At 54.6% G+C, this 21,427-nt stretch overlaps 1 protein-coding gene across 2 annotated transcripts; it reads left to right on the top strand.

The window, feature by feature from the left end:
- The first annotated feature begins 872 nt into the window (after window positions 1–872).
- EML2 (EMAP like 2) lies at window positions 873–21,421 on the top strand. Of its 2 annotated transcripts, XM_070401656.1 has the most exons (18): window positions 873–917; window positions 1,750–1,968; window positions 2,063–2,186; window positions 2,376–2,480; window positions 4,294–4,322; window positions 4,528–4,657; window positions 8,819–8,968; window positions 9,966–10,035; window positions 10,137–10,247; window positions 11,592–11,687; window positions 12,804–12,938; window positions 13,898–13,997; window positions 15,164–15,318; window positions 15,432–15,557; window positions 17,324–17,455; window positions 20,560–20,627; window positions 20,897–20,985; window positions 21,205–21,421. In XM_070401656.1, exons 1-18 carry the CDS (start codon window positions 908–910, stop codon window positions 21,402–21,404), a joined length of 2,049 nt encoding a protein of 682 aa, XP_070257757.1. In that variant the 5' UTR covers window positions 873–907; the 3' UTR covers window positions 21,405–21,421. The 2 variants fall into 2 exon arrangements, with proteins under 2 accessions (XP_070257757.1, XP_070257758.1); XM_070401657.1 differs by lacking the exons at window positions 873–917; window positions 1,750–1,968; window positions 2,063–2,186; window positions 2,376–2,480 and adding an exon at window positions 3,731–3,775.
- Window positions 21,422–21,427: the final 6 nt, after the last annotated feature.

The raw sequence follows: 21,427 nt of genomic DNA on the forward strand, positions 1-21,427 counted from the left end.
TTGAGTCATGGTTTGGTGGGGGCAGGCCGAGGCCTCAGCATGCAGCTGGCCTCTCTGGGTGGGGGCCCTCTTCCAGTTTAGAGGCTTGCGCCCCTGGGTGCACACCCCAGGGACAGGGACCACTGCAGCTGGCAGAGGGTCAGGATGCTGGCTCATTTTGTCCTCCATTCCCTCTCGAAGAGGCAGAGTGACAGCGCTGAGTCCCTTTCCCGCTGCTGAAAGGCTGTGTGTTCATGTACAAGTAATCTAACCTCTCTGAGCCTCAGTCCCCCCTTTCCTCCCCTCCTCCTAAAATGGGTATAATAGCACAACTACCAGAGTTGCTGGGAGCATCAGGTACCATAAAATTGCAATGTGCTAAGCGTTTTGCATGAACAGTGCCTGCCACATGTAAACCCTCTATAGCAGATCTCATTTTTGGGGTAGTACTATTAATGGTAGAAAAAGGGGGATCAATGCAAAAAGGTGACTGGGCCCGCCTGCCCCTCACCTATTGGCTGTGTGACCTTTGGAGAGTCTCTGTATATTTCTCCAACTTCCGTCTTTAGTTTTCCTCCTTCGCATATGCAAGGCCAGCGGGACCCTGGGATTCCCTCCTCTTGAGTTCCAAGCCTTGACAGCTCTCTCCCCCCGCCCCCCGACCTTGAGAGGCCCCCACCTTCCTCTGCAGGTCCAGGCACCGGACCAGAGAGGCAGTGGGAGGGGGGCAGGGCGAGTGAGGTCCGGCAGGCGATTGGGCCCCCCGGGGGCGGGGGGAGGGGAGGGAGGGGCCGAGAGCTGCACTGCGGAGACCAGCAGGCGGGCGGGTGGGGCAGCCTACAGCTTCGGGATGGCAGATGCGACCTCCACGCCCCGTCCCTGTTAATGCTGCCGCCTTCAAACCCACCCGGCTGGGTGTTTGTCAGCAATGAGTCTGGGTATGAGTGGTCTGAGAGGACGGGGGAAGGGGGACCACCTCGGTGGCCCGCCCCTCCCATGTCGGGGAAACGGGCGGGAGGGACGATGGAGGAGTTATTTGGCTGCACCCAAGGGCTGGAAGGAGAAGGAGAAACGAATCTAGGGCGTGGGGTACAGAAGTGAAAAAAAGAAGGGGAACAGAGGAACAGAGGAGAGAAGCTCCGATTAAAAAAGAGTTTGGGTCTCCTGGGTCTGTGATGCGCTACCTGCAACCCTCAAATCTGCCGCCAGGGGGCGCAGGAACACCGTCCTTGCAGGCGGCGCTAGGGTCCAACCCCATAGCGGGGACCGAATGGGAAGAGGAGGGACCAGGCATGACCTTTTGGCTTGGAGAGTCTTAGAAACAGAGAGAGAGAGCTTAGTCCTCGCGATAAAATATTGATAGTCTCTAGAAATCAATTCTAGAACATTGGTGTCACCGGGAATAAGTTGATGTCATCTTTAAAGCGCTGATATCACTCATAAATATTTAGCATCTTAGTCATAGCATCTTAAAACCAGGGTCGAAAGTCTATTGATTCGTAGACGCTTAGAGGAGAGGAGGGGACTTCCCTAAGGTCACACCTCCAGGGCGCTGAGCGGAGAAGAGCGAGGAGGCAAGGGGTGAGAGCCGTGGGGCTTTCCTTCCCGCTCGGGCCCTCTTCCTGGCCCGTCTCCAAGCGTCCCAGCCGCTGGTTGCGGGAGAGGAAGGGAGCGTGGCTGCCCCCGCTGAGACCCGGGATGGCAGGAGGGACCCTTCGGGCGTTGGAGCTCCGGGGTGGCCCCCGCAGCCAGCTCTCCCCTGCCTTCCAGATGACAACTTGTCCGGTACGAGCGGCATGGAGGTGGACGACCGCGTGTCGGCGCTGGAGCAGCGGCTGCAGCTGCAGGAAGACGAACTGGCGGTCCTAAAGGCGGCGCTGGCCGACGCGCTGCGTCGCTTAAGAGCGTGCGAGGAGCAGGGCGCTGCGCTGCGCGCGCGGAGCACCCCCAAGGGCCGCGCGCCCCCGCGCCTGGGCACCACAGCCTCGGGTATCTTCGCTAGACCGGGGGGCTGAGATAGGGAGGGGCCGGGCTGGAACCTCACCCTCACCTGCTTCTGTTCCCCTCACCCCCATCTCTCTAGTGTGTCAGCTCTTGAAAGGCCTTCCCACCCGGACGCCCCTCAATGGCTCAGGACCCCCGCGGCGTGCGGGCGGCTATGCCACGTCCCCATCCTCGCCCAAGAAGGAGGCCACCTCCCGGCACAGGTAAGGCGCAGCCGCTGGGGTCCCCAGCCTCCTCTGAGACCTTGTGGGAAACAGTTTATATGGAGAGGGATGGACGCATGTGCCCGAACTCCAGTAGTGAACGGTGCCCAGAGGTCCTCGCCCTCCGCCCTCAGTCGCCTGCTGGCCTCCCAGGATCCGCCCCTACTGTGTGCTCTGTCGTCTTCACAGTGCCCGCCGCTACTTGTCACCAGAACGCCTCGCCTCGGTGCGCCGCGAAGACCCCCGCAGCCGCACCACATCCTCTAGCAGCAATTGTAGCGCCAAAAAGGAAGGGTGAGTGTCGGAGGCGGGGACAGGTCACAGACTGTGGGGCCAAGACCTCAGATAGGCATCGGAAAGGATGGGGAATTTAGGGTGATGCCCCAGGCCACGCGATCATCTGGTTCAGAAGACTGGGGCCTGGCCGGAAGCCTGGAGGGACCCGTCTGAGATAGCGTGGTGGAAACGGAAGGCCGGGAGAGGCGGAGCCAACGCCGAGGGGCGTGGTCAAAGCCCTCAGGGGCCCCATTAGAACATGGGCGTGGACAGTCCGGGTCTCCTGGGTGAGCCAGGGCAGAGGTCAGAGAGGAGCTGGGTTTGTGGGCTAATGAATGAATGCCAAGGAGAATTCCCATTGAGTCTCAGGTGGAGTTTCTGCAGGGAATGGGGCATCCAGAGGTAGGCGCGTGATTGGAATTTGAGGGCGTGGCCCGAATGTCAGCCTGGGCCGAATCAGAACCCGGGGCCCGGGTCCCTGGGGCTGCGACCAGGTGAGGACGAGTCAGACGCAGGAAGCCGGGTGGAGCGGAGCCTGGAAACGGGCGCGGTCGTAGGTGGGCCTGGCCAAATCTCAGGATGTGGAGGGACTCAACTCGAGGACTGGATCACGTGAAAGTGGTCGTAGTCCGAATGCCTGGCGGGACCAGAGGCGGAGAGGTCAGTTGTCAAGAGGCAATCAACTCAGGGGCAGGATCAGTCCAGTGGGTGTGATCGGAATGTCGGGCGTGGCCAACTCCTGGAGGCGGGGCCTTACCGAAGGACTGGGCGGGGCCAGGGGCAGTGGGCGTGGTCAGGGCTGGGGAGCGAGAGTAAGGCAGGGACAGGATTAAAATACACACACATTTCAACCCCATTCAAATAGCAGCAAACACATACATAGACTTGCACAGGCACGACTCCAGGCACTTAACATGAATGAACCAATTTAATCCTTGCAACCATCCCGGAAAGTAGGTGCTCTATTATCCCCCTTTTAAAAACGAGGAAACCGAGGCAGAGGTTGGGCAACTTGTCCACGCTGCGAGGCAGTGACGGGGCTGGGGTTTGAACGCAGGAAGACACGACCCCGAGTCCATGTTCTCAAACAACACTCTCCCCTAACCCCCCAACGAAAGAACCCGGTATCAGGACCCACCGCCTGGGACCTGAGACGCGGTGTGGCCCGCCGGCTCCCGGGGTCAGCCGCGGAGGGCGGGGCTGGGCGCGGCGGCGCGGGCGCCTCCCAGGGCCGGAAGCGGCGGGGCCGGTCCCGGCTCCACCCCCGGTCCCGGAGCTCCGCCAGCCGCCGCCATGAGTAGCTTTGGAGCTTGGTGAGACCCTCGCAGACCCCCTCCTCTCTGCGCTCCCGGGGCCCGAGTCCCAGGCGTCCCCCTAGCCAGGGACCCAGGCCCGCGAGCATCACTCCTTTCCGCCGACGGAGGGAACGTGGAGACACGCCCCTCCCCTGAAACCTTCACCGCTTTCCTTGCTGCTGGAAGTTTGGGGCGCTGTGGGAGTGGGGGTGGGGAGCGTTGGGAGAGCGTGCTGTTTAGGAGGGAGGGGTCCCCGGTGACTCCCCTCTTCCAGGATCGCGTGCCTGCCGCTTCGTGCTGTGTGATCTTTGGCGATCGCTGCCTCTCTGGGCCTGTGTCTTAGGCTCTGCAAGATCAACCGAGCAAAGCACACGGCCTGCAGAGAGGCAGCGCTCCGCTCCTGTCGCGGCCCCCGGTCCTTTATTCATCAGAGGCCTCCCGGGTGCGGTGGGGCGAAGCAGCGGTGTCTCTCCTTTTCTGAACTGCTCCCTAATAAAAAGGATAACTGTTTTTCCCTTCTTGTTCTGTCCTGACAGCAAAACCAAAGAAGCTATCTTCAGCGTGGGTAAGTGAGCAGAGGGGGCGGGGCTTGGTTGGGGGCTTGCTCGGGAGAGACCCTGGAAGCTGGAGGTCTGGGGACCTGGCTACTAGGCTTTTGCTTCTCTGGCCTCAGTTTCCCCACCTATTTTTTTTAAAGTGAAGCCTGAAGGGGAGAGCAAATAGGGGTGGGGGCTGGTGCTAGCACCTGACCTCTCGGGGTGTCCTGGCAGAGGAGGGCTCCGTGAAGATGTTCCTGAGGGGCCGTCCTGTGCCCATGCTGATCCCGGATGAGCTGGTGCCCACCTACAGCCTGGACACGCGCTCCGAGCTGCCTTCCTGCAGACTCAAGCTGGACTGGGTGTATCCTCTTGCTTTAATCCCTCCCCTCCCCCCACCACCTCCTTCACATCCCATCCCCCAGTCAGGAGGGGACAGAGGTCCTTCTGGGGTGGGACCACAGCACATGGAAGCGTCTTTGTACTGAAGACGGGGCTTCCCAGGCCCCTCAAGCTTGAGGGGTCAGGATCACCTGGAGGCGGAGGGAGCAGCGGAAGGCAGGTTCACTGAAAGGACCTTGTATGATTCACTGAAACAGCAAATGTTTGCTGGGTGCCTTCCATATGTCAGATTCTCTTCTATTTGCAAGCTGGTTCACGGAGCTAACCTTTTAAAGCTGGGGTGGGGGACACAGGATAGCACATTAGCCAGTGATTAAATAAACAAGATAATTTCAGCTAGTAGTACATGCTGGGAGTACAGTATCCTAGGCCAGTGGTCGGCAAACCGCGGCTCTCGAGCCACATGCGGCTCTTTGGCCCCTTGAGTGTGGCTCTTCCACAAAATACCGACTTCTGTGCATGGGCCACGAAGATTCAGTCGCACTGTACATGCGCGCCCGCACGTGGTATTTTGTGGAAGAGCCACACTCAAGGGGCCAAAGAGCCGCATGTGGCTCGAGAGCCGCGGTTTGCCGACCACTGTCCTACGCTCATCCAAGGGGAATAACGATTTCTCTGAGGAGTGGGCATGTGGACTGTGAATTGAACAATTAGGAAGAACTCAGATGTTCCAAACAGAGGCCTCAGCAGGCACAAGGGCTCTGTGTCCAGAGTGAGGGTGGTGTATTTGACGAATAGAAGTTGGTAATGGTTAAGAACGATGTCTGCGGAGGCTGGCACAAATGGGTTGAAACCCCAGCCCAGCCTCCTGCTAGCTGTGTGACCCTTGGACAAGTTACCCTGCCTCTCTGGCTCTAAGTTGCCTCCTCTGGAAAATGGGTTTCATGATCTCAGATTCGTAGCGCTGTGAAGCGAGGTGTAAAGGTGCTGAGCTTGTAACATGTGCCCCATAAACAGGGATTATCAAATAAGAACTAATCGTTATTGAACGCTTATATGCCAGGCACTGCTCTATGACCTCCTGGTTCTTAGGTCGATGCTCAACCCCTGAGCTACACCAGCTGGGCTGTTCTGAATTATTTGATGTATAAATATGTTGAATGATATGGTCCTTCTCTTTTGTGGAATTGAGCATTTTTTTAAAAAAAAATACATTTTTATTGATTTCCCAGAGAAAGGGAGAGGGAGAGAGAGATAGAAACATCAATGATAGGAGAGAATCATTGATTGGCTGCCTCTTACATGTCCCCTACTGGGGATCAAGCCCAAAGACTGGGCATGTGCCCTTGACTGGAATCGAACCCGGGACCCTTCAGTCCCAGTCCGCAGGCTGATGCTCTATCCACTGAGCCAAACCAGCTAGGGCGGAATTGAGCATTTTTACAACCAGTGGCCTCCAAGAACTCTCTGAGGCCTGCAGGCTGGGAGTTACTACAACCACTTCCCAGATGAGGAAACTGAGGCTGAGAGAGGGAACTGAGCCCTGTCCTAGGGGGTCAGCATAGGTCTGAGTCAAGAACTCTGACTCTGGACCCCAAGCTCTTCCCAAAAGCCCCCTGGAGCTTGGGATCAGCATCCATGGGACCCAACCCTGTCTTCTTCTCTTGGCCTTGGTGTCTGCTCTGGAGGAGGCAGGGGTGCTGGAGCCCAGACTGTCCTCGAGGCAGCCGGAAATATCCATGGGAACCGAGGAACGCCAAGCCGTCATGCCAAGATGAGCTTGAGAGCATCAGATGAGAGGCAGCTGAGAGCAAACATCAGCATGGGTCTCCTTTCCCATCTCAGAAATGGCTACGAGGTGGAGCAGTTCCGGTGGGGTTGGGATATACATGTTGACATTCATTCAGATCTTTTCTGAACATTTTCTGGGGCCAGAGGCTGGGGATCCAGTAGTCACCGTGACAGTGTCTGCCTGCCCTCCTGGGCTCACAGTCCAGTGTGGAGACAGACACCTTGACAGTGACCACTCAGAGTGGGCAGGGCTGGGATGGGGGAACCCAGAGGGGGCAGCTGCCCCAGCCTGGGGGTCAGGGAGGGCTTCTTGGAGGAGGAGTTACAGAAGTAAACAGAACAGACCCACCATGGAACTCAGTCTCACTGGGGAGCAGGGACCGTTAACAAGTCAACCAGATAATTACTAAGTGGGGAAGTGCCGTGGAGGATGAGCCTGAGGGCAGCTCGGAGGAGGTGACAGCTAAGCAGGGTGGCAGGTAGAATGTACTGGGCAAAGGGAAAGCTACTGCCACGGCCTGGGGATGGTGGTAATGACCTTGGCATGTTGAGGAACTCTAAATAAAAACAGTCAGGGAGGCCAGGAGCCCTGCTAGAGCCAAGGAGGGGCCACCCAGGCCTCGCGAGGAGGGGCTTGGCTTTCTCCTAGGAGTCCTGGGGAGCCACAGGAAGTTCTCAACAGGGGAGAGTTGGTCATTCCTTCAGCAGATATTGAATTCATGGGGCGGGGGGGGGAGGCAAAAGTAGGTTTATAGTGATGCGGACGTGAAACAGTTTATTCTTGTATTCTTATTTATTCATTAATTATTGTATTGTTTATTTTTTATTACTATCCACCTACTTTTGCCACCCCTGGATGTCCGCTGTGCATCAGGCCCTGATCTGGGCATGGGGGATACAGCAGTGAACAAAATGGACAGACAGCCCTGCCCTCCCAGAGAGGACTCTAGCCGAGGAGGCAGATAATTGCAGATAATTGAACAGATAGCATTAGATGCTGGTGAGTGCAGGGCACAGAGATGGAGCGGGGAGGGGTGGCGGCAGTGGGGGTGCGTGAGTTTGCAGTTTCGGAGAGCAGGGGCAGGAAGGCCTCCTCCAGAGGTGACAGCTGAGCAGAGGGCGGCAGGAACTGAGGGGCCATGAGAGCTGAAGGGGAGGAGGGCTCCAGTAGAGGGAAGAGCAAGGGCAAAGCCGCTGAGGTGAGAAGGGAGGACAGCTCGGGGGACCGGAGCTGAGTAGGGGGAGAGGAATGAGGAATCAGGGCCCACGTCAGGTTAGGCCTCGTGCCTGGGCTTTTGTGAGGACTTTGACTTTGATTCTGAGTGAGGTGGGACCCACCCATAGGAAGGTTCTAGGAAGAGGAGGGGTGGAAGCGGAATTAGCGTGAATGGGGCTTAACTGCATCCCCGTGGGGGAGAGGGGTGGGCAGGAAGTTATACTAATTTCCCGTGGCTGCTGTAATAAATGACCACAAACGTGGTGGCTTAAAACACCAGGAAGCCCTTCGCTTACAGCTCGGGAGGCCAGAAATCCCAAAGCAAGGTGTCAGCAGGGCCACTCCCTCCCAGGCTCTGGGGAGGATTTGTCCATGCCTAGCTCCTAGCTTTTTTTCTTTTTTTTTTTAAAATATATATTTTATTGATTTTTTACAGATAGGAAGGGAGAGGGATAGAGAGTTAGAAATATTGATGAGAGAGAAACATCGATCAGCCGCCTCCTGCACACTCCCCACTGGGGATGTGCCCACAACCAAGGTACATGCCCTTGACCGGAATCGAACCTGGGACCCTTGAGTGCGCAGGCTGATGCTCTATCCACTGAGCCAAACCGGTTAGGGCGTGGCTCCTAGCTTTTGCTGGCTGTTGTTTGGCAACCCCAGGAGTTCTGTGGCTTGTAGCTACACCACTCCAATCTCTATCTTCACAGGGCCTTTTCTTTAAAAAAAAAAAATATTTGTATTGATTTCAGAGAGGAAGGGAGAGGGAGAGAGAGACAGAAACATCAACAACGAGAGAGAGTCATTGATCAGCTGCATCCTGCTCGCCCCACACTGGGGATCGAACCCGTGACCCGGGCATGTGCCCTGACCCGGATTTGAGCAATGACTTCCTGGTTCGGAGGTCGATTCACATGGCCTTTTCCACCCCAGCTGATCTCATCCTAAAATCCTCAATTACACCTACAAAGACGCCTTCCCCAAGTAAGGCCACAGCCTCAGGTTCCGGCGTTAATATTTGGGTGGACATAATTTTGGGGGCCTACCATCAGTCAAGCTCCCGAGGGGGGAAGCTTGGAAGCAGGAAAACCCACCTCCCGTTACCTGGTTGAGTTCGGCAGTCAGCCGGCACACGCAATGCCAAACAGGCTCCTTAACCAGCCCGGGCATCGCCAGCTACGGCTACCGGGGCCGAGACTGCCGCGCCAACCTTTACCTGCTGCCCACGGGGGAGATCGTGTACTTCGTGGCCTCCGTGGCCGTGCTATACAGCGTGGAGGAACAGAGGCAGCGGCACTACCTGGGACACAACGATGACATCAAATGGTGAGGCCTGGGAGGGGGCCTGGAGAGAGATGCTACTGGGGACAGTATTGGGGGTGGGGGTGGGGGGGGGGCAGGGCCTTTGGTGGCCTGCTGGCTGAATTCAGAGGGGAAAAGTGTGGATTGGTTATATTTCAGATTATTGGCTAATTTTCTCAAATGCCTGGATATTTCACTTCCTTTGAAAACTTCTAGCTGGCACTCCAGATAATCCAGCCGTCTGTTGGACCTACTTGGTGTGGCCACTTATTTTTCTTTCTTTTTTTTTTTTTTAAATATATTTTATTGATTTTCCACAGAGAGGAAGGGAGAGAGATAGAGAGTTAGAAACATTGATGAGAGAGAAACATCGATCAGCTGCCTCCTGCACACTCCCCACTGGGGATGCGCCCGCAACCCAGGTACATGCCCTTGACCGGAATCGAACCTGGGATCCTTCAGTCCGCAGGCCGACGCTCTATCCACTGAGCCAAACCGGCTTCGGCTTATTTTTCTTTTTACTTAACTTATTTACTTATTTATTTTTATTGATTTCAGAGAGGAAGGGAGAGGGAGAGAGAGAGACAGAAACATCAGTGATGAGAGAATCATTGATTGGCTGCCTCTTGCACTCCCCACACTGGGGATTGAGTTCGAAACCCTGGGCATGTGCCCCCGACCGGGAATAGATCCCGAGACCCTCCAGTATGCTAGCCAACACCCTAACCACTGCATTACCGGCCAGGGCAGTGGCTGCCCCTTTAAGTGGGTGCCCTCTCCTGGCCATTTGTGGTACAGGCCTTAGCGCTTTGGACACTTGAATTAGAGACCGCAGGCCCAGGTCTTCTGAGCTGGGGTACCCAGAGGGTACCTCTTTATTGATACTGTTTATTGACTAAACAACTCAGTCAACCAACTGTAGAATGAATAGCCAGGCATCACGACTGTGGCATGCTGTCGGGGGGGTCCTGGCCGCCCTCGCGCCCACTGAGCCCTGTCCATCTGTCCTCTCTCTCCTCAGCCTGGCTGTCCACCCTGATATGGTCACCATTGCCACTGGACAGGTGGCAGGCACCACTAAGGAAGGAAAGGTAACGGAGTGAAGCAGGCAGGACCAGGAGACGAGTGGGGCCTTGGGGGTGGGGGGCAGGCAGCTGGGCCGCCCCAGGTAACAGGCCTCTCTTTCCTGCAGCCACTGCCACCCCACGTGCGCGTCTGGGACTCAGTTTCTCTCTCCACTTTACACGTGCTGGGCCTGGGCGTGTTTGACAGAGCTGTGTGCTGTGTGGGCTTTTCCAAATCGGTAAGTCCTGCGCCCACCCTCACCTGCCCCCCAACCCGCAGAATCTGGAGCCAGCACAGCACCTTCCCGCTGGCCCCTGGGGATGGATGTCACGGGTGTAGACCCTGCTCCTGGCAGAATCACCCAGGCCCTCCAGGCTGGGCACCCATCTCTGGGGCTTCACAGGCCTGCTCTGTTAGCCTCCATGAAGGGAACCCGTAGGTCCTGATTGTCCCAACCTCCTCCGTGATCCCTTGTAGATCAGGTAACGCCGTTGCACTGCTGCTCACACCACCTTTCATTCTCCAAGGGCCCTGATTCTTTAGGCATTTTCAGGCCAGTGTCCAGGGAGGTGGGCCTTGTTGTAACCAGATGGGTGTTGGCGGGTCTGGGCAAGATAAGTAAAGCAATTGAGAGTAAGCCTTTAGGAATTTGTAGAGCAAGTTGACATTCCCACACCAAGTCCAAGTATGGTGGTGTGTTGTTTTTAAAACCATATTTTACATTTTTATCATTATTTTACCAAAGTGTTGGTCCGTCATGGATTGGGGAATAAAAAACAACCAGTCTTCCCACAGAGAGGTTAAGAAGCCCTGGGTTAGAGCCTCACAGGTTTCCTGAGTCCTAATGAGACAGCTGAGAGCTTTGGGAGGAAAAAAGCAATTTTATTGCCCGTGTGTGTGTGTGTGTGTGTGTGTGTGTGAGAGAGAGAGAGAGAGAGAGAGAGAGAGAGAGAGAGAGATCCTGCAAAATCAAAATTAACCCGTGTTTAACTAAAGATATGAAAAAACATCTTGTCAAGTTAATTCCTTGTTTAATTTCATATACATAAAAGGCATTTCATAGGAAAATGGAGACTAGATGGTCTCAGTATGAATTCCTGACTGCAGAGAAATTGTAACTGAGGGCAAATTAGACACACTCTCAGGGACAAGTCATTTCAAAGGGAAAATTATAGAAACCTTTTAAACGTGTGTATGGCTCCTGGATAGGGAGTGTATTTTCATGTGCTTCACATAACGTGGGCCAGAGCCTTTGAAAATCTTTTTTTTTTTTTTAAATATATTTTATTGATTTTTTACAGAGAGGAAGGGAGAGAGACAGAGAGTTAGAAACATCGATGAGAGAGAAACATCGATCAGCCGCCTCCTGCACATCCCCTACTGGACATGTGCCTGCAACCCAGGTACATGCCCTTGACCGGAATCGAACCCGGGACCCCTCAGTCTGCAGGCCGACGCTCTATCCACTGAGCCAAACCGGTTTCGGCAGCCTTTGCAAATCTTAAAACAGGTCTGAGTGGCAAGTGCCCCATGGGGGCAGTTTGGGGGGATGGACCTGACCCACCTTGCCCCTCTCTCCTAGAATGGGGGCAACCTGCTCTGTGCAGTGGACGAATCCAACGACCACGTGCTTTCCGTGTGGGACTGGACCAAGGAGGCCAAGGTGGTGGATAGCAAGGTGGGGTGACCCTTCCCATCCCTTCTCCTCGGGATGCCCCGGGGGGGACTGGCTGGATCTCAGTGGTTAGGAGTCTGGTATGAGATAGGCTCACCTTGAAACCCTGGCTTTGCATTTGCTGGCTGGTGACTCTGGGCTTGCCCTCTTCTGAACCTCAGTTGCTTCATCTGTAAAACGGAGCATCTTCCTTGTAGGGCCTTGGCTTTGATGTTGGGATATGGGGTGGGTGGACCAGGCCCAACAGAAGGGCTGGTATGAGGTGGCTGCTGACTCTACAGTCCTGCCAGTTCCAAGACCGACCTTGACTTGCATCCCTGGGCAGTGGCCTCCTGTACAGATGAGGGACCTTGGGCATGGTGGAGGGGAGAAGTCCTTGTCCAAGGTCACACGCCAGTTCGGGGCTGGGGGCCGGAGACCTGGGTGCTGGATTGGGGCCCACGGTTTGGGGAAGGAGAAATGGTTGAGAGGCTGGGCTCTGGGGTCAGACCTATGTGAGTTGATGCTGAACACGATGCTTACCTGGCTGTGTGGCTTTAGGCAAGTAACTTCACCTCTCTGAGCCTCATTTCTGCTTTGTTTCTTTTTAATGTATTTTTATTGATTTCAGAGAGGAAGGGAGAGGGAGAGAGAGATAGAAACATCAATGATGAGAGAGAATCATTGATTGGCTGCCTCCTGCACGCCCCCTACTGGGGATGGAGCCCGGAACCTGGGCATGTGCCCTGACCAAGAATTGAACCGCTGCAATCTCTCGGTTCATGGGTCGATGCTCAGCCACTGGGCCACACCAGCCAGGCAAGCCTCACTCCTTATGTGTAATAGGGGGGCATGATGAGCCTCACCTCATAGGGTGCTGGGGGATAAATGTAAAGTGCTTAGCACGGGTGCTAGGTGCCCAGTAAGGGCTCTCCGGGTGCCTTGCTGTTATGTTAATGAAGACGCCAGTAAGGCTTCGTGGGTGGGCCCTGCCTCCTGTGCCTTTTGCCTAGAGAGGAAAGATAGACAAGTCGGTGCGCAGTGCACAACCCACGCAGCTGTGCGGGGCGCTCCCACGTGGGGTGGGTGTGGCGGCTCCGGCGGTCTGAGGACCTCATTCGGATCCCCCACTCCCCAAAGTGCTCCAACGACGCTGTGCTGGTGGCCACCTTCCACCCCACCGACCCCACTGTGATCATCACCTGCGGGAAATCCCACATCTACTTCTGGAGCCTGGAGGGGGGCAGCCTGAGCAAGCGGCAGGGCCTCTTTGAGGTGAGTGCGGGCGGGGGGGGGGGGGACGGGCTGGGCCTGAAAGAGGCAGGCAGGGACACCCAGACAGACAACAGGGTACTCCCGAGGGTCCCAGAGGCTGGCGGTTATGCAGGTGCTGCGCTGTTGCCTGCCGGGGCCTCAGTGTCCTTCTCTATACCATGGGATGGATGCAGCGATCTGATGATCCTCCTTAACGCTGAAATCGTGAGGATTAATGGGGTGAAGAGTTTAGCAGCTCCTAGCAGATAGTATAGGCCAGTGGTCGGCAAACGGGCCCCTTGAGTGTGGCTCTTCCACGTACAGTGCGATTGAAACTTCGTGGCCCATGCCACGGGGCCAAAGAGCCGCATGTGGCTCGCGGGCTGCGGTTTGCCGACCACTGGTCTAGGCTGTCAATACTATGGACCCACAAAGAGGTCAGAGGCCGACTGGCGGAGAGGAACGTGCACCGAGACAGAAATCGAGTGAGAAGCACAGGGCCCAGGAGAGAAGATCCAGGGGCACTTCTGATGGGGCTCCCCTGCCTTTGGTGGGAGTTGGGGCTTCACCCCAAAAAGAGAGGCCTTGAGAACACCAGGCACAGATGGAGACGAACTGGAGACACTGGGAAGAGGGTGGGATGGGGCTGGGAGGATGACATAGAGACAGAGATGGGGAGGAAGGCAGGGAGGGAGAGGGGAGGAGTGAGGGTCAGGGGCGAGGGGAATCCAAGGGGAAGAGAGCAGGGGAAACTAGGACAGAGAGGGGAACAGAAGTTAGGCAGGAAGTGGGTCCAGGGACGGGAAAGAGACAATGGGGTCAGAAACTGGATGACGTGAGCACTCCACGGAGGTGGGTTGGAGATGGGGATGCTACACAGGTCCTTATCCAAAAGCACGGAGGGGTCCTGGGCGATAGGTAAGCTCGGGAGGCCACCCAGCTCAGCGACCTTGACACCTTCCCCTCCTCCCCCACCTCAGAAACACGAGAAACCCAAGTACGTGCTGTGTGTGACCTTTCTGGAGGGTGGCGATGTCGTCACCGGGGACTCTGGAGGGAACCTCTATGTCTGGGGCAAAGGTCAGTGTCATCCCACCTGTTTGGCCCTCAACCCAGCCCTCCCTAACCCCCTTTAGCTGTGTCTCCCTTCCTCTGACTCTGCTGTGTGGAATGTATGATTAAACAGGCTAAATCCTTACGTGTTCAATTCCAACACCCCCATCAAGGCTCAGCTCCAATATCCCACCTCCGAGACATCTCTACTTATTTCCCGCCCTGTTCTCTGCAAATCCCATATTAGGATCAAGTTTGAACTATTAATAAATGGTTTAACCTAGTTGTGGAGGGATGGATGGATAGATAGAAAAGTGGTTTGTCCCAGAGAAATGAATGAGTAAATGAGGGAATGAAGGGGTAGTTCTAGCCAATGAATGAAAGAATGAGTAAATGAATAAAAGAATTGAGTAAATGAATGTTGTCCTACTTAATATTGGATGATTAGGTGAATAGACAACTAAAAAAATGAGTGGTTGTCCCCCTAATGTATGACTGTATTAATGAATGAGTAAGTTTTTTCAGTGGATCTATAAAGTGATGAATGAATGATTGGTTATCTCAGCCAATAGATGAATGTGTTATGAAGACTGGATTGTTCTAGGAAGTGGGTTGATTACTGAATGAATAAATGAGTTTATTGTTCTAACCAATGGCTGGGCTCAGAGTAAATGTTAATTAAATAATTATTGATGGAATGGGTTAATGAATGAATAAACGGATGGCTGGATTGACATGTAAGTGGGTAGATGAGTGTAATGGACAGACGGAGAAGTGTGGATGGTTGGCTAGAAGGATGGATTGATTGGTGAGTGAGTACTTGGATAAAACAGGGTGAATGAATGGATGAGAGATGGATGGATGGGTGCCAGGAAGGAAGGAAGGGTGGATGGCTGGATGAATGGACAGATGGGTAGATGTGTGGCTGAGGAATGAAGAGTTGGATGGACAGGCCAGTAGATAGGTGAGTGGAGGAATGGATGCGGGTAGATGGATCAAAGGGTGGATGGATGGAGAAGATGTTCTGATGGTTGAATGTGTGGATGGCAGGGTGTTGAAACAGGTGATTGGAAGGGTGGATAGAAGGAAAGGTGGTGAATGGCTGGGTGCAGGATTGAGAGTGTGAGGTGCTCTGGGGGGTCAGTACAGGGTAAGCTTCCCCATGCTGACCCCTGCCCCTGGCCATCCCATAGGTGGAAACCGCATCACACAGGTGGTGCCGGGCGCCCACGATGGTGGCGTGTTTGGGCTCTGCGCCCTGCGGGACGGGACGCTGGTGTCTGGAGGCGGCCGCGATCGGAGGGTGGTCTTCTGGGGTCCTGACTACAGCAAGCTGCAGGAGGTGGAGGTGAGGAGGGGGAGGGGCTCCTTCAAAGGTGAGGGGACCCCTCCTCTCCCCAGCATGTCACTCCCAGCCCCACCCCTTTGTGTGTCCCCCCTTCTCCGCGTTTGCCCGCCCAGGTGCCCGAGGACTTTGGCCCCGTGCGCACCGTGGCAGAGGGCCGGGGAGACACGCTGTACGTGGGGACCACCCGCAACTGCATCCTGCAGGGCTCGGTCCACACGGGCTTCTCGCTGCTCGTCCAGGTGAGCTCTCTCTTCTGCACCTGCCCGCCCCCCTGGCCCTGTCTGGTTTTTCCTCACCTCCCTGCCCCGTCCCTTTCTTCTGGCCTGGCAAACACCACTTTCCTTCCCTTTTCCTGCTCCTGCTCCATAACCCCACCCCTGACCCAGGACCCCTCCCCAAACTCCTCACGATCCAGCAACCAACAGGTGAACCGCTAGCACAGCAGGGGGTCCCAGAACCCCATTCCCGCTGAGCTGCCCGGCTCTTCTGATGAGGGCAGTGTCCTCTCCTGTTGGTAAGGGCCATGGCAGGTGTCACACAGGCTGCACACACCTTGGGCCACGTACCTTCCAGGTGTCATGGTCCAAGGACCGAGCGGGCTCTCAGGAGCCGGCCTGCTTTTCTTCCTGCAGCTCCGATGCTCACTCCTCCCTTCCAGTGTGCCCAAACCTTCTCGCCACCCTCCCACCCCCACCTAGCAACCCCACTTCCCTAAAGGTGTAGAGTGCCGTTGTCAGGAATATGAATTCTGGGTGTGGCTGCCTGGGATCTAATCGCAGCCCTGTCACTCATGAGCTGTGTGATATGAGGCCAGTGAGTAACCTCTCTGTGCCTCTATGAACCTGGGGAAGAGCGGCTGACCTCACGGGGTTTTGTGATGATTCCGGGGGGCAGTTCATGTGCAGCATTTGGAATGGTGCCTGCCTGGCACGGAGTAGGTGCTCAAAGAGTCTTGGCCAAAATTGCTCCTTGTCCAGCGGCCCCTTCCTTCACCCCCTCCATCATTTTCCCCCATGACAGGCCGGCTGGAATCCATGCTGCTGCCTTTCGTTCCCCTCTTTGGCTCTAGTTTCCATAGAAGGAGATGAACAAAGGCTGGAGGGATCGTCTAGGTGTCCCCAGAATAGACCTTGGAGTCCCATAATGATACCATCAATATTTTACACGATTTATTATATTCTAATTAGATTATTAGCATTACTATTGTATTGATAACAATTATTATAGTTATATTATTAATGTTAATAACATTATTATTTTATTGATTTGAGAGAGAGAGAGAGGAAGAGACAGAGAGAGAAGCATTGATTTGTTGTTCTTCTTTATGCATTCTTGGTTGATCCCCCTTGACTGGGGACCAAACCTGCAACCTTGGCTTATTGGGATGATGCTCTAACCAACTGAGCACCTGGCCAAGGCAATGACTTATTATTAATTAACAATATATTAATAGTCTATATTGTAAACAATAGTAATGGCCACTTCCACCTTGTAATCACTTCATTCTAGCCTCATGGTCTTCCCCTCCATGATTTGAGTCAGCACACCAGCACTGTGATTAGCCCCATTTTATAGAAGGTCAAACTGTGGCCCCAAGGAGAAGTCCCCTGCCCAGGTGACTGCCACAGTCAGTAAGAGAGAGCTGAAGGCAGATCCCCCCCCCCGCCCCCCCAGGCAGGGTACACGGGACCCCACAGCCCTCTGGGTGCCAGCTGACTCCCAAAGTCAAGCTCCTACCCATCTGTTCTCTTGTCTCCCACTGTGCAAGCTGGGAAGTAGAATTGGAGCGGGGGGGGGGGGGGGGGGGGGGGCATTTACCTCGAGCCACCCACTGGCACAGGTCTGCCCTATCACAGCCTCCTTCAGACACAGGGAAAGGGCCTTCCCTGGGTCACCTGTGGGCAGGCGTGTTGCTGGGCTAGTGCAGCTCCTCTTTCTGGCATCAGTTTTTGGGGAAAGGGCCAGGATTTGTGGTCTCCAATCTGCTGTCTCCCATTTCCGCCAGGGCCACATGGAAGAGGTGTGGGGCCTGGCCACGCACCCCAGCAGGGCCCAGTTTGTGACGTGTGGACATGATAAACTGGTGCATCTGTGGAGCGTGGAGTCCCACCAGCCCCTGTGGAGCAGGATCATCGAGGTAAGGGCACAGGGGACTTAACGCCCCTTCCCGGTGGGTCAGGACTCAGGGCATCAGGTGGAAGCCACGCTCCGTCTTTTTAAGCAGAGGATTTAACACTCCCTCATAAACTCAAACCCTCACAAACTCGCTGGGAAGGGCTGGAGGGGAGGGTCCTCAACTGGAAGGACGCCCAGAACGCCATCGAACCGACCTTCCAGGGGAGCTGCTGTCCTGCCACAGTCAGGAGGGTGGGGAGCCAGGAACCGCTGAGTTCAAGAAACTGCCGTCGCTTTAGCTGCGACCCGGGAACCAGGAAGCTGTGGTCGCTGCCAGTGTTGGCTCTAGAACTAACCTGTCCAAAACATGTGGCTGTTGACACTTAAACTAACTTTAAAATGTAAATAGTATTAAACATTCAGTTCTTGGTTGCACTAGCTACATTTCAAACATGGGGCTAGTGGCTACCATATTGGAAAGTGCAATAGAGAACATCACCATTGCAGAAGGTTCTGTAGGACTGTTGCACTAGAGCAGGGGTGGGGAATGTCCGGCCCGTGAGCCGGAAAGGCCCGTGAAATCATCTGGTCTGGCCCTGCCAAGGCTCGAGGGGTGCGTTAATGAAATGTTTGACCAAATATAGCAGGCTAATTTTTAAGCTGATAATTTTGTTTTGTCCGCAAATGATGTTATAAATATCCAAATGGCCGTTGGCAGAAGAAAGGTCCCCCACCCCTGGTCTAGAGTGGCACAACAGTGGCTATATTTTCACTGGCCAAAAATGGATACTCTTTGTCCTTGCTTTTCAAGGCTAGTAATTACTCACTAGCATAGCAAATGTCATTGCTTTCATGACCCAGCTGGTCAGTGGGAGTGGCAAAAGTGGGGCTTCTGCCTCTGCCTAGCGGAACCCACAAAAGTGCAACTTATTGCCCTGGCTAGTAGCTCAGTGGTTAGAGCATTGGCCTGCTCACCCAAGGGTCAAGGGTTCGATTCCTTGTCAAGGGCACATGCCAGGGTTGCAGATTCGATTCCCAGTGGGGGCATGTCCAGGAGGAAACCAATTGATCTCTTTCTCTCTCTCTCCCCCTCCCTCCCTCCCACTCTCTCTAAAAGTCAATGGAAAAAGTATCCTCGGGTGAGGATTAACAACAACAAAAAAAGTGCAACTTATTGTTGAACCCAAATCACAGCAGAACCATAGCTGCAAGGGATTCTGGGCAGTGTAGTTTTTTAGCTCCCCTGGCTGTGCAGTGTGGGACTTTGGAAGGTCAGTTCATCATATCCCCTATACCAGTGGTTGGCAAACTGCGGCTCGCGAGCCACATGCGGCTCTTTGGCCCCTTGAGTGTGGCTCTTCCACAAAATACCATGTGCGGGCGCACACGTACAGTGCGATTGAAACTTCGTGGCCCATGCGCAGAAGTCGGTATTTTGTGGAAGAGCCACGCTCAAGTGGCCAAAGAGCCACATGTGGCTCGCGAGCCGCAGTTTGCCGACCACTGCCCTATACCATTCTTTGAGGCTTTGCTGCCGGAGTACAGGGTTACCTCTGGTTCTGGAACACGTGATGGCATTTGAACTTCTGTGAATCAGGAATGGTGGTGCCTGGAAATTGTTAGGGCGTGTATAATAATCATCCCAGCTTCCTAATTGGGCAGCTACTATATGCCAGGCCGTAGTTGAACACAGCAGTTCTCCAGCTTGCCAGGGCATCAGAATCCCCTGGGAATTGTTAAAAACACAGAATCCCAAGCCCCATCCAGAGTGTTGATTCAAGGGTCTGAATTTGAGGCTAAAAATCTGCTGATGGTAATGAGCTCCCTCCAGTTATTCCAATTTGGGTGGTTTGCTGACCATGCCTAGAGAAACCACTCAACACGTTATAAACATCATCTTTTTAACTTCTCCCTCTCAGTCTTCACAAGGGTGAAAAATCCCCACTCAGAAATAGGCTCAGAAAAGTAAAATCACTCACCCATCACCTGTCTAATTATAATTTTTAAAAATAATTTATTTTTAAATTTTATTTATTGATTTGAGAGAAAGAGAGAGAGGGGAACTTGTTCCACCCATTTATGCATTCATGGGTTGAGTCCTGTATGTGCCTGGACTGGGGATTGAACCCACAACCTTCACATATCGGGACGACGCTCTGACCAATTGAGCTACCGGGCCAGAGTCACAGTGTATTTAAAATTATAGCTGATCTTTACTGAGTGCTTCCCTGTGGGCATCTTACCAGCTAACCAGCCTAAGGACTTTACCCCTTGCTTATAACAATCTCCATTTCTCAGAGGAGACAACCGAGGGACATTTATTTGATGTTATATAACTAGGAGGTATCAGAGCCTCTTGGAACCCAGGTCTGATTCCATGGTGCTCTCTACTGCCTGTGAACCAACGCAATGCCCCCAAAACTTTAAAAATGATAGTACCCAGTGCTGGGTGTTAGATAAAGATGTGGAAAACAGTCCTTCAGACACACCTGGTCATAAGTTGGCATACTTTTGCAGAAAGCAAATCGATATTATATATCAAAACTCCTTTTTAAAAAAAAATATTTTTTTATTGATTTCAGAGAGGAAGGGGGAGAGAGAGATAGAAACATCAATGACGAGAGGATCACTGATTGGCTGCCTCCTGCCCCCGCCGCCCCCCTCCCCCCCCCCCCCCCCCCCCCGCCGTGATTGAGTCCAAAACCCAGGCATGTGCCCTGACTGAGAATTGAACTGTGATCTCCTGATTCATAGGTCGATGCTCAATCACTGAGCCACACCGGCCAGGTTATATCAAAACTCTTAAAAATATCGATACCTTTGTCCCAGTAGCCTCACTCTAGAAAATTACCCAAGTAAAGCATCTTGGATGAATCAAGCTGTGGGAATTTCGAACAGGAGTCAAAAAGGATCCAGGACCCACAGTGACAGGAGGGATGCTTTCTGTTCGAGGTGGCTTGTTAGAGGAAAGGGGACGGATCCCAGCGTGTCTGAGGCAGTGGGTTCCTGGAGGGCAGCAGAGGGAGGTGAGAGCCCCGTTGCCTAGCTGCGACCTGGCTCTGAGGCCCGGGAATGGCCAGATGCACAGGGAGCAGCTCTGAGCCCTGCCTCTTCTCTCCCTCCCAGGACCCTGCCCGCTCTGCTGGCTTCCACCCCAGTGGCTCTGTCCTGGCTGTGGGCACAGTGACTGGCAGGTAAGGCTGAATTGGGCATTTGGGGAGGGCTTCTCTGCTCTCCTCTCCCCGAACTGTCCCTTCACCCCCGTTCCCTGCTGTCTCAGAGTCCACAGAGAACATTAGTTAGGTACCAACTGTTTACCAAGCAAGACTTGATCTCCCAACATTCCTCTGAAGTCAGCCTCTCCCCCAGATCTCTTCTGGAGCCCCTCAGGCCCTACCGATTGCCCCCCCTCCTACCAGATCAGCTCACCCTCCTCCTCCACTCCCATGCCTTCTCCTTAAAGATGGTTGCTGTTGGACACGGAGACCAATGACCTGGTGGCTATCCATACAGATGGCAATGAACAGATCTCAGTGGTCAGCTTCTCGCCAGGTAAGGGGCAGGGCCTGGGACCTCGGGAGAGGCAAGGCCTGGGAACTGAGCCTCAGAGCTGCCGTCAGGGGGACGGGGTGGGGCCTGGCTGCAGGTCTGGGGCTGTAGTGGGGATGGAGCTTGGGACTGCTGAGGAGCCTGGGATAGTGGGGGGCTGAAGCTGAGCGAGGAGGGGGCGGAGCCTGGGTGCCTCCTCATAGCCCCCTCCCCCTCCCCCAGACGGGGCGTACCTGGCGGTGGGCTCCCACGACAACTTGGTGTACGTGTACAAGGTGGACCAAGGCGGCCGCAAGGTCAGCCGCCTGGGCAAGTGCTCGGTGAGTGGGCAGTGGCCCCGGCCCGCGCCGCCACCCTGTCTAGCGGGTGCAGAATTAACCAATTTTCTACCTCAAGGGAGCACAGCTTCAACCTTCAACTGACTGCCCTGATCACCTCCAGGAGT

The sequence above is a fragment of the Myotis yumanensis genome, unplaced genomic scaffold, assembly GCF_028538775.1.
Source record: "Myotis yumanensis isolate MYYU_CA2020_CCGP unplaced genomic scaffold, mMyoYum1.0.hap1 SCAF_23, whole genome shotgun sequence".
Classification (NCBI taxonomy): Eukaryota; Metazoa; Chordata; class Mammalia; order Chiroptera; family Vespertilionidae; genus Myotis; species Myotis yumanensis.

What these genes read in the sequence shown, in the direction of transcription:
- EML2 (XM_070401656.1), top strand. An exon ending in GAGGCCACCTCCCGGCACAG is followed by an intron (nt 2,187 to 2,375) that starts GTAAGGCGCAGC and finishes TCGTCTTCACAG; the next exon opens with TGCCCGCCGCTACTTGTCAC. An exon ending in TGTAGCGCCAAAAAGGAAGG is followed by an intron (nt 2,481 to 4,293) that starts GTGAGTGTCGGA and finishes CTGTCCTGACAG; the next exon opens with CAAAACCAAAGAAGCTATCT.